The 12,529-nt window shown below is 41.8% G+C and overlaps 1 protein-coding gene across 1 annotated transcript in view; it reads left to right on the forward strand.

Moving 5' to 3' along the window:
* Positions 1–12,529, forward strand: part of PI4KA (phosphatidylinositol 4-kinase alpha) — a 107,870-nt gene that overhangs the window by 12,815 nt on the left and 82,526 nt on the right. The window contains exons 2-7 of the mRNA XM_037067393.1: positions 3,691–3,807; positions 6,190–6,283; positions 7,801–7,889; positions 10,253–10,325; positions 10,976–11,235; positions 11,798–11,864. Of these exons, the coding sequence (XP_036923288.1) occupies positions 3,691–3,807; positions 6,190–6,283; positions 7,801–7,889; positions 10,253–10,325; positions 10,976–11,235; positions 11,798–11,864 (700 nt within the window). The remainder of the gene's footprint in view (positions 1–3,690; positions 3,808–6,189; positions 6,284–7,800; positions 7,890–10,252; positions 10,326–10,975; positions 11,236–11,797; positions 11,865–12,529) is intronic.

Below are 12,529 nucleotides of genomic sequence, written 5' to 3' on the forward strand. Positions count from 1 at the left end.
ATCGATGTGTGAGAGAAATATCAACTGGTTGCCTCCTGCACGTCCCCACCTGGGGACCTGGCCCTCAGTCCAGGCTTGTGCCCTGACTGGGAATTGAACCAGTGACCTTTCAGTTCGTAGACTGATGTTCAATCCACTTAGTCACACCAGCCAGAGCCTGGTGGGTTTCTTAATCAGTCCCAGTGTAATGCGCACCTTCTTAAAGAGGCTTTCCCTGCTCACCCATCGAAAGTTGTTCTGCAGGCACTGTTGTTAGGGGAAGAAAATTAAAAACAAAATCTCTCAACCCAGACACGCTTTCCACAAAGGTAGTAGAGAAAGAAAACACTTTCATTACTGAATAAGCGTCAAACTAGAACATGGTATGCATCACAGGCAATCCACTAAGAGATTGCAAAAGCAGAAAGAAATCTCAGCCGTGTGTGTAGCCAGGCACATAGAACCCATCGCACACGTTTTCAGCGTAAACCGTAACTGGTTCTCAGGTGAGAAGACTGGACAGCACCCTCTGTCACACACAATTCATTTACCTTGTAGTTGGAGTCTGTGTTAGCTCCTTGGTTTAATTAGAGGAAAAATGAACTTCTATCTTTATGACAGGAGGTTGTTTCCCAACCTGGAGCAAGGAGCCTATTGAAGTTAGGTTCCTCCCACAGAAACTAGAAGATAGGGGTGAATATCTCCATTGATATTTACATTCCAAAGACGGCTTCCAGGTTTTTGAGAAAGACATTCCCAAGTCATAAAACTTACAAATTGCCAAAATGGTCTTCAACAGGATATATGTACATTTCCAGAAAGTACAATGGTGAGTTTTTAATGTAAATGAGCAAAGAAAAAAGGAGAAGAGGGAAATGGCTTCCCTTATTACAACAGGGGGAATTAAGCTGCTTATTTTAAATCTGTCTTTGTTTTGACCCTGTCTCATCTGACACTTACCTGGTCTGTCTGTTCAGGTGTCGAATGAGAGCAGGGGCCCAGTCTGCCGGGTTTATTCTGCATCCACAGTTCTCAAGGCAGTATGTCCCCCGAAATAGGTGCCCAGTAAAGATTGAATTAAAAGCGTATTGATTTGACTCTTATGTAAGCCATTTGAAGGGTGTTATTGAAGAGCAATGTAGCATGGACAATGTTTATCATGTCCTGGGAAGTGAGTCCCGAGTTCAGGTCTTACCTAGTTCAGGGAAGCTGGGGATCAGCATGTCACCCAAGCGGGACATGCCAGGGTCTAACTCCAAAGTCCATGTGTAATTCACCCCCTTAAAAATTGTCAAGATTAGATGTGTTCATAGCAACAAAAAGAAAACAATCCTTACCCTGCCCCCAAAGTAATTGGTAGGGACAGAGGAAGGAGCTGAGAGCAAAAATATTTAAAATGTTAAGTGTCATATGCGTGTGTCATGTGGGAATATTGACAGGTTACCTTTTTGTGTGTGGTTACATCTTTTCCATATTTAGGGGTGAGATTGTGCCAGTTTAGATGAGTTTCTGAGTCTCCGTTCTGCCTTCTGGCACATCAGTCCTGCCTCCCAGGTGTGAGGCAGAGTATGTCCTCTGTGTGTTCAAGCAGGGGGTCGATTAAGGGCTGCATGGGACAGGGCGAAGTTTGTGACTTTGGCAGGGCCCATACTCTTGTCTCTGGTTACCTGTTGATTCATAACCCACATTCTCTGCATCACACGGATTCATTTTGATAGAAATCCACCTTCCTTCCATCTCTTATTCACAGGGATGTTTCTTGAGTGGCTTTTTCTATCAACGTATGTGATTCTCATGTGAAAACACCTGGAGCCTCTGAGATGGTCACTTTATTGTGGGTGGTCTACAGGTCTTTCTTATATTTTGTTTTTCCCTCTGGTTGGGAAGCACATTCTTCTTGTGGAAGGACACTGAGGAAAGTGGAAATTTTAACATTTCTGTCCCTCTCTTGTTACTACTTTACACTCTTTTGCCTAAGCATTTAATTAAAAAAGCATGGATTTCTCCTCCCCCCATATGTTTTTTATTTTAGCCTACTGGATGTTTATCCTCATTACGTAAGTAATATTTTCCCCTAGGGCATACTTTGGCAAATATGAAAAAGCACAAAGAAGACGTGTAAAACCACTGGTCATCCTACTCCTCAAAACTATTAACGTTTTGATATACTTTCTTACAGTATTTTTTTTTGTATATGGTCATTCAGGTCATTCCTGTCATAACTTTATAGAACATTTAGAGCCTTGTTCTGTCATTGTTTATCTTAAGAAAAACACTATTTTTAATGTCTGTGGTATTAGGTTAAACTTTATGAAAGCATTATTTTTATAGTTCCAAAATGGTTGAATATTAGTTATTTCATGTGATTCAACCTAATATTTCATCAATTGGTTGAATCATTTAATCTCCTAATGTTAAATAGATTATTTCTGATTTATTTTTTAATATAATCTTTATTATATATTTTTAAATTTTATTTATTTATTTATCTTTAGAGAGGAAGGGAAAGAGAGAGGGAGAGAAATATCAATGTATGGTTGCCTCTCGTGAGTCCCCTGACAGGAACTGCATCCCCTGCTGGGAACTGGCCTGCAACCCAGGCATGTGCCCTGACTGGGAATTGAACCGCGGTTGTTGGTTCGCAGGCCCGCGCTCAGTCCACTGAGCTACATCAGCCAGGGCTTTATTATACTTTTTACATTTATCATTTCTGGTTTTCAGTTACTGTTTACAACACTGTGATGAGGGTATTTTACATAATCTTCCCCCAAGGTTCCAATTATTCTATACAGTCATTCCTAGAAGGAATATTGCTAGGACAAAGGCCGTTGGCATCCTTTAGGTGAGAAGGTGCTTTTCTTTCAGGCCTGTGTTGTCCCTTTGTATTTGCACTTTTAAAATCCAGGCAAACAAAAGCAGTTTGCTTTCTTTCTAAAAATTACAGTGGAAATTGACGGAGGCATTTTCAGGGCAAACGTCAAGCACTACGCTTGCCTTAAGCCATGACAACACCCCATCAGGTCTCTGTCAGTGCTAGTGAGAGCGGATCAGCAGGTCTGCTCCCTGCACTGCAGGGTTGGGGCTCTCCCTGTGGCCTGGGCTGCACCACCGTGTTTGTAAATGCTGTGTTCAAGAGGTTCCTGCAGCAGAGGTTTTCCAGATCGAGATCATCTTTTTTTCTTGTTTATAGTAAATGCTTTATGACATATCTACTGTTGGTTTGTCTTGAAGATAATTCTAATTTTTCTACTTACTCAGTAAGTTACTGATTTATTGCCTGCTTGCCTTCTACCAGCCACTATTTTGGCACATCCAGTAATAATACATATTGTTTATTGAGCAGCTACTCTGTGCTGTTCAGTCTTAACTGCTTTACACACATTTGATTTTTCGAGAGACTTAAGGGGAGGCACTCTGTAGGTAGGTTTGGCTAATCTGCCCACAGGCATCATGGGAAGTGGGGTCTGTGCACTGTCCTGACCCCAAAGTGTTAGCTGTTAGCTATTGTGCTTTACCTCCTCTGTGTTTGCGTGTATGTTTTGAGGCCATGTCTACAGTAATTTCTGCAGCTGGAGGTGTTCTCTTTATGATGTTTAAATTGGAAAAACTGGCTTTGGTTATATAGATTCATTGGCCTTTTGTGATACTGGTTTATTCTGAATGTGGGTTGATAATTTTCTAATCCATTGGCTTTTTGGTCTCATTTTCTAGGTCCAGAAGCTTCTTTGTATGTGCCCAGTAGATTTCCATGGGATCTTCCAATTAGATGAAAGGCGGAGGGATGCAGTGATTGCGTTGGGCATTTTTCTTGTTGAGTCTGACCTTCAGGTAAGTCTTCACTGCATTGAAAGTGTTTCGGCAGTATGAAGGGGGATGTAATTAGAACTTAGATTTATACCTGCTTGTGTTTCCTAAAGCAGTACTAGAAGAATGCACACAAACCTAGTAAAAGTGGTTGGTGGTGGGCAGGATACAGTAGGTGGAACAGGTGAGAAGGAGATGTTTTTCGGGAATGAGATTTTTTAATGTACATCTTATGAAATTTTGTTTTTTGAACTGTGTGAATAAGTTATGCTGCGAAAAGTTAGATATTTTTTTGTTTGCTTGTTTGTTTACCTGCCAGAGAGTTAGTTAAAATGTTCGGGGAAGCAATTGTGTGTTCTCCAGAATAGACTTGATTTTTCAATCTCAGGTGAAATGTTCATTAACCAGACTCAGAGTAACCACTTTTCTTCCTTCCGAAAGAACAATATTCTTTGAGATAATTTTGATATAATATTATCTTTTTCAAAATCATGATAGATATAGATTAAGTTTTCAAGTATGTGTTAATGTGCCTTTCATTTCTTTAAGATCAAAATAATATGTTTAATCCTAAATTTTTATTATGCATTTTGAGTATAAAATATTTTAATACAAAAAGTGAATTCTTCCCTGGCTGGTGTAGCTCAATGGATTGAGTGCCTGCCTGCGAACCAACAACTGCAGTTCAATTCCCAGTCAGGGCACATGCCTGGGTTGCAGGCCAGTTCCCAGCAGGGGACTCACGAGAGGCAACCATACACTGATATTTCTCTCCTTCTCTTCCCCTCTAAAGATAAATAAATAAAATCTTTTAAAAATTTATTTTTAAAAAGTGAATTCTTGATCACATACATATTTTCTGACTATTAGGTATATGTGTTTTTTAATTTTGTTTTTCATTATGGTTGACATTCAGTATCAACATTATTTTACATTAGTGTCAGGTGTACAGCCCAGGAGTTGGGCAGTTATGTAATTTGTGAAGTGAGCCTCCTAATAATTCAAGTACCCACCTGATAGTTCTTACAGTGTTATTGGCTGTGTTACCTACGCTGTACTTTTCATCTCTGTGAGTGTTTGTGACTGCCTCGCAGGGCCCTTTGGAGTTCTGTGCCTGTTAGCATACTAGGATCCTGGACAGATGTTGTAGTCAGCTCCTTTTTATCCTTCAAGGAGAAATTGTTTTGTTTTCACTAAAGAAAGTTCTCTGGTTATCAGTTATAGTTGTGGTATAACAAACTACCTCAAAACTTGGTGACTTAATACAACATTTTTTTTCTCATGAATGTGCAATTTAGACAGAACCCAGAAGAGTCACTGTTTCTGCTCCATTTGGCATCACCTGGGATGGCTTGAAGGCTAGGGTCTGGAATCACCTGAAGGCTCATTTATGTCATATCTGGGGGTCGATCCTGGCTAGGGCTTTTGGCCAGGTCACCTCTGTATATGTGGCCTCTCCATGTGGCCTGAGCTGTGTCGTTGTGTCACACCATATTATCTGGGTTCCAAGGAGGAGTGTCTTGAGAAGGAGCCAGGTAGAAGCTGCACCGCATTCTCTAACCTAGCCTGGGAAGGCAGTCTCATGTGTATGACCCTCTAGATCCACTGGAAGCAAGTCTCTGAGGCAGCCCATTGCCCGGGAGGGGTGAATTCACCCCCGCCTTTCAGTGGAAGGAGTGTCACAGAACTTGCAGCCGTGTATTCAAAACCACCACGTGTTTTTCAGTAGTTCAGAACATCAAATAGCATTCCCCTTCTTCGCAGCACACTTACCTACTTTTTAAGTGGAGCATCTATAAATAGGGAAACAACAAAAGAGCCAATAATGGAAGGTGATGAAGTTATATGCTGATTGGCTAGTCTGGAAACTAGAAGAAAGTCAATTTTCATTGACTAATGATGGCTATGAAGTCTAATATTTAATTCAAGAAGAGCCAAAGGAAAAGTGAAGCAGAACATAAAAGCAAAACAAAAACACAAAGAAAGTAAGGGCCATGAGCAACAGAAGCATCACCAAGTTGAGAAGCGTGTGGCTGTGAGCTTCCCTCCAGTCCAGAGGATGTGATCCTGGAGCCCACTGAAGGGTTTGGGGCAATCCGAGCATCTCTTAGTGAAGGCAGTTTTGAGTGCATGTGCACACACATACCTTCTTCTGGAGACCCCTCACTGGGGCCCTGCCCCCAGAGGAGGCCGGAGCTGGGTTGGGCAGTCAGCTCCCGCAGGGCGGGTCTTAGCCCTTCCCTTAGGCACTTGGGCTGATGGGAAACCAGAAGGGTGCTATGCCATGCGAATGTTCCTATTTGAGATGATTAGGGTGTCTATATACTTTGCTTTGGGTTCAATCTATGCTAAAAAGCTAGCAGTCATGTGTTTTATTAACTATAATCTTTTTTCTTTTCCTTTAAGCACAAAGATTCTGTGGTTCCTTACCTTCTTCGACTTCTTAAAGGTCTTCCAAAAGTATATTGGGTAGAAGAAAGCACAGCTCGCAAAGGCAGAGGTAATTTTGTAGAATGTTTTTTCTGAATGAAAGAAAGAATATATGTGTTCATTGTTTGTAAGAATTATGTGTTTAATTATATTAACATATCAGTTAGGTTGCTACTAATTATAAACTAGGGTCAGGGAGCATTTGAGATCTTGTTCCCCAGCATATATGTCAATTTGACTCAAGTAAACTCTTTTTATTTTACAGATTTTTTTTAAAGATCTTATTTATTCATTTATCTTTAGAAGGGAAGAAGAGGGAGAGAAACATCAATGTATGGTTGCCTTTCGTGCATCCCCTGCTGGGAGCTGGCCTGCAGGGAACCAGCCTGCAACCCAGGCATGTGCCCTGACTGGGAATCGAACCGCGATCCTCTGGTTCGCAGGCCGGCGCTCAATCCACTGAGCTACACCAGCCAGGGCTTCAAGTAAACTCTTAATAAAAATTCAAAAAAGGGGGGGGGAGAAAGGCACTAGAGCCAGGAAGCAGTCAGTCTGCATTTAGCAAGCCTTCCATGTGATTCTGATACACAATCAAGTGTGAGAATGACCTAGAACGGCATCTTAAAATAAATGCAAAAGTAGAAATGTAACAATTTTCTGCCATGCATTATGTGTATGGTCATAAAGCTTGATAATTCTGTCTTTGATTAAATGTTTAGCATTCAAAATTGATTATATATTTAATAGTGATTGGGTGTACACAGCAGAGGTTCTGACATTTTGAAGGTACACTTAATAGGATTGCTTGTTCTCTTTTGGTTAGTTGGGTATAGTGCTCCTTTCTTGGCCTTGAGGCCATGCTTCTGAAAACTTCCCTGCTAAGAGGCTCAGTAGTGGAAGGGCTTGAAAACCTGTGAGAAATAGAGTAACTCTTTGGAAGTTCTTACTAGGATTCTCTCCATTATCCTGGCTGCGTAGCTTAGTTGGTAGCATTGTCCTGTTACACCAGCATTGAGGATTGGATCCCCAGTCAGGGCACACACAAGAATCAGAATGAATGCACAAATAAGTGAAATAACAAATGAATGTTTCTCTCTTTTTTCCTGTCTCTCTCTAAAATCAATACATTTTTTTTAAAGATTTTCTCCATTTGTCAGACTAAAGCAGAAAAGAAAATACAAACATTTAATTTGGTTTCAAGCAGTAGTAATAGGTATTTGACAGTTACCCTCCGCATTCTGCCTCTCATACGCTATTAAGATTGAGTTCTCGCTTTTGTTTGGGTCAGGGGTAAAAAATGGAATTTATCATGTTGAGAGGCTGTATAATCTCAAACTGTGAACTGACTCAGGAAACACGTTTATTAAACCAAAATACTTTATTAAAAGAAAGGTTGGGGTATTCTTAGCAAGCATCTTGGGACCACATCCGTTCTTCTGAGATTCATTTCGGTGAGGGCAGCCCCCACTTTAAACTAGTCCCTTGGCAGACCATGTGAGAAAAGGAACATACTGAATTGGGGTGACAAGTGGATGTGGCCCAGCGTCTCATTTGTAGTGATCTGATTCGCGCCTTTGTGGATTCTAGGCGCCCTCCCAGTTGCAGAGAGCTTCAGCTTCTGCCTGGTAACCTTGCTGTCTGATGTGGCTTACAGGGACCCTTCACTTAGGGATGAGGTAAGTGTGTGGCGAATCGTTGCGCATTTCTGTAAGATCAGAAAGAGTCCCAAAGTGATGACAAGATTAAAAACAAACCTGGAGCAATTGGGTTGTTTATGTTGATTTATTTCATACTGTTAACAGCATACCTGAGATGTTTAATACTTGCTTGTAGTACGTTACAGGTTACCCACTCATCTCCTGTGTCTGATCTCATTCAGCTTTCCATGGTGGTCCTGTGAGGTAGGCAGCCAAAGGCAGAGGCAGCTTGTTTTCCTGACTCTATGCTGGGCAGGAAATCTTTCAAAGGAGAGGATTTTCTAGATAGTGGAAGCTAATCCTTTAAGGGCTCAGATATTTTTGGTTCTAGTTTATTTTATTGCAAATGTTATTTAATGTCTTTCATGCCTTTTAAAACAATATGATTGTAATCTCCATACTTTTTCTTATTATTTTGAAAATCAATTTTTTAAAAAGATTTTATTTACTTTTAGACAGAGGGGAAAGGAGGGAGAAAGAAAGGGAGAGAAACATTGATGTGCAAGAGCTACGTTGATCAGCTGCCTTTCACATTCCCCCAGCCAGAGATCTGGCCCACAACCCAGACACATGCCCTAACTGGAATCGAACCAGCGACCTGTTGGTGCGTAGGCCGGTGCTCAGTCCACTGAGCCATACCAGCCAGGGCAAAAGTCATTTTTTGTATGCTGCTGTTTTCAGGTCCAGCCAAGAAGTGCATGGTTGCTTTCCTGTATGCTAAATATTCCCAGCTAACTAAGATTTTTGAGTCTTATATTTGTTTCTTGGTGGTTGTTGTTTTTTTAAAGATTTTATTTATTTAACTTTAGAGAGAATGGAAGGGAGGGAGAAAAAGTGAGAGAGAAACATTGACTGGTTGCCTTTTGCTCACATGCAAATGGAGATCTGGCCCACAACCCAGGCATTTGCCCTGACTGGGAATTGAACTGACAACCTTTCATATCTTAGGCCCGCACTCAATCTACTGACCTTCACCAACCAGGGCTGTTTTTTAATTTTAAAAATCTCTTTCCTTGATACTAAGCTGTAAATTCTGTTGTTAATATTTCTGCCATTACATTCTTCTTCATTAGTTTAAGTTATTTATTTGTAGGTTGGTTAAAGAGATAACTAGATATGTTAGACTCATATTATTAAAAAGTTAACAGGTTGTAACTTAAGGGCTTTTCTTAAATAATATCAAAATGGAGAGGTTGACACTGAAGACAGTGACATTAATATATGAAATGGAGAAAATATTTCTTTTCAAATCTTCATAGATTATTCAGCATCATTTAATATTAAAAAATGAAGAAGTTTGACTTGATTACGAACAAGTCATATTAACCAGCTTCATTTTCTTCTTTGCCTGGGTTTTCTAAGACTGGCAATAGAGGGCATTGAGGTGGACATCATCTAGTCGGTCTTCATCAAGGCATTGCACGTACCCTCCCCTGACGTCCTGGGGAATGTGCTGAGCACCACAGCGGTTCATCAGGAACTGCCCAGGGACCACCGCAAAGGGAGACTGGGAGGTGCCAGCCCAGCAAAAGCCTCCAGTAGCCTGTCCCCTACTGTGGAAGCAAGATCAGCCAGGTCCATGAATGAAGATTGGAAAGCAAGTTAGCCTCATTTGTAGAAAGCACAACTCCAGTAGTTAGCAGAAACCAGAATGATGAACTAAAGTTAATACTGTGAGCTCTGTAGGGATCAGTGAGAGGCAAAAAATACCAACTGGGTAAGTAGAGGCAGCATAGCTTGGGAGCAGCATGTGTGGGAAAAAATTAAGCATTCTGTTTATCTGTGAGCTCCTTGAGCCTGCAGTGTAAAGAAGCTGCCGGAAAGCTAGTGACACATACATGAAAGCCTAGAATTTGTGTTGAGTTGGGTGATTACTCAGTAAGTCCCAGGATCCCCGGAATATTAAAGAATTTTATGCTGAGCACTGCAACTGGAGATTTCTGGAACAGTGTGCTGCCGTAGAACTGACACCGGCAGTCAGCATCATAAAGGACTTGTAATCATAAGGAATGGCTGAAAAGAAGTAGAGGTATTTAGCCATAAAAAGGTGTTTCGGGGCCTGCACCTGCTTGCAGAACGTGGAGGAAGACGTGGTGGGTACAGAGCACCGGGAGGACGACCTCGGCCCAGTGCTCGGAGGAGATCTGGACGCCCTGACAGGGAGGCGTTCTGTCCCTGGAAGGCCAGCTGATCAGCCCCTTGCGGGAGCTTTTGTGTGAGGAGTCGTGTATCAGATACAGTGTTGGACATGATGATGTCTGAAGCTTCCTCTAGTTCTGGATTAATTTGTGATTTTTTCTGATTTTGTTTCTAAGTTTGTTCTGTTTCCTTGGATATTACAGATTCTAGAGGCACTTTTGCAGGTTCTGCATGTTCTTTTGGGAATGTGCCAGGCTTTGGAGATTCAAGAAAAAGGTACGATTATAGATCAAGGCTTTTTAAAAAAATTGTTCTGTGATTAATTTTTTCTTGCTTGTCCTCAGTCTTGTCTTTTCTGTTCTTTACTACCCCATGTACGTCATAGATGAAAACCTCCCTGTTTCAGTTGCCTTTGCTGTGTGTTAGCTAAGAGGTCACATGGGGGCCACAAGCACAGTTTTGCCACCTGAAAATGCTGAGTGACCTTGGGCAAGTCACCTCATCCTTCTGGGTCTAAGTTTCTTCACCTGTAACATGTCTGATTTCCAAAGGTCATTTTCTCTAGAGTAAGGCTCTCAGTATGATCCTGGGAGCAATAAATATACTGCTTAAATATAGTAAAGATGCCTGATAACATGACTTAGCTGTATAATTGATTTGGATGTGCCATGAATAAGAATAAACCAAGACCTCCTGGAGGAGGCAGCTGTGTGTGATGCAGGCGTGGTCTGAAGTTATTGTTAATGCCAGATTGAAAATAGCATTGGTCGGCCCTTTGGGTTGACCCCGTTGCTGTGGCTTATTCTGACCCTTCAGGTTTGTTAATGGGTGGGCTGTGATATGTGAGCCAGCGCTACAAGCTGGTATGGTACGGTTGTCTCACAGGTAACTTTCTGGTATCAGAACATTCTTACTTTGCCTTCTAGAGTACCTTTGCAAATATGCCATCCCATGTCTAATTGGAATCTCACGAGCATTTGGGCGATACAGCAACATGGAAGAGTCTCTGCTCTCGAAACTCTTTCCTAAAGTCCCTCCACACTCCCTCCGAGTCCCGGAGGAGCTGGAAGGCGTGCGGAGGCGTTCCTTCAACGACTTTCGCTCCATCCTCCCCAGCAACTTGCTGACTGTGTGCCAGGAGGGCACCCTGAAGAGGAAGACCAGCAGCGTGTCCAGCATCTCTCAGGTGGTCTTCCGGGGAGATGACCCGGGGTGGGAACAGGGGAGGGGGTCTTGTTTAAGGGCTCCCGCGGAGAAAATCCCACTTCGATGTTGCTTGAGGAAAGTTAGAGAACAAAATATTCTCACTGGAATTTTCTTCACTGTAAAAGCTTCCCTCATCTTTTTTACAGTTTATAAATGACTTCGTCTCCTAGTCACAAAGTATTTGTTTCCTAGCAGTTAGGTGCCAACAGTCTGTTCTGAGTGGGAGAGAGTCGGTGCCCTTAAGAAGTATATAATAACCTCATGGAGCAAAGGTAGACCCGAAACACGAGACTAATTCTGCTTAGTAATCAAGTATAAAATGTGCGTCTAGAGAGGAAGAATTTATATATAATTCACATACATGTATATATATGATTTGATATATAGTAGAGAACACTGTAGGTCTGGTGGGCTTCAGAGAGAAGGTGAGTCTTGAACTACAACTTAAAGTACAGCTATTGAGCTGGAAAAGAGAATGTTGTCTAAGACAGAGCTGACGAGGTTTAGCCTTTGGTGATCATGAGTATGGTTGTGTGTTTCAGGTCAGCCCTGAACGTGGGATGCCTCCTCCCAGCTCCCCCGGAGGAACTGCCTTTCACTACTTTGAAGGTGGGTTTCACCTTTATATTGACCTAGCACTTGGGTAGCAGGTTCACAGTGACTGCTTCCCGTGATGCCAGGGACGGCAGTACTAACGCTCTGCTGTCATGCATCTAGCCTGTCGTGCTTTTAGAAGGTATTTACAGTATTTTAAGCATCCTAGCATATAATTTTTAAATATTTTAAACAAAGATAAAAGGGCAGAAAATGGTATATGGACCTCTGTGTGCCTGTGGTCACAGTTTTATTTTTTTAATATATTTTATTGATTATGCCATTACAGTTGTCCCATTCCCCCCCTTCACTCCTCTCCACCCTCCACACCCCTCCCCCACCATCCCCCCTTTCCTTCATGACCATGAGTCACAAGTTCTTTAGATTCTGTATTTCCCATAGTGTTCCTGCCGGAAGGAACAGTCTGTTTTCTACCTACCGTCTATGCTACTTATTCCCTGTACCTTCTCTCCCCTTCTCCTCCTCTCACTCCCCTGTTGCTAACCCTCCATGTGATCTTCATTTCTATGGTTCTACTCCTGATCTAGCTGTCCTCTTGGTTTGCTTTTGTTTTAGGTGTGATTGTTAATAACTGCGAGTTTGCTGTCCTTTCACTGCTCATCTTTTTTATCTTCTTTTTCTTAGATAACCCCTTTAACATTTCATAAAATAAGGGCTTG

Source organism: Sturnira hondurensis, unplaced genomic scaffold (assembly GCF_014824575.4).
Source record: "Sturnira hondurensis isolate 20B ecotype Veracruz unplaced genomic scaffold, ASM1482457v3 Scaffold0017254, whole genome shotgun sequence".
Lineage (NCBI taxonomy): Eukaryota > Metazoa > Chordata > Mammalia > Chiroptera > Phyllostomidae > Sturnira > Sturnira hondurensis.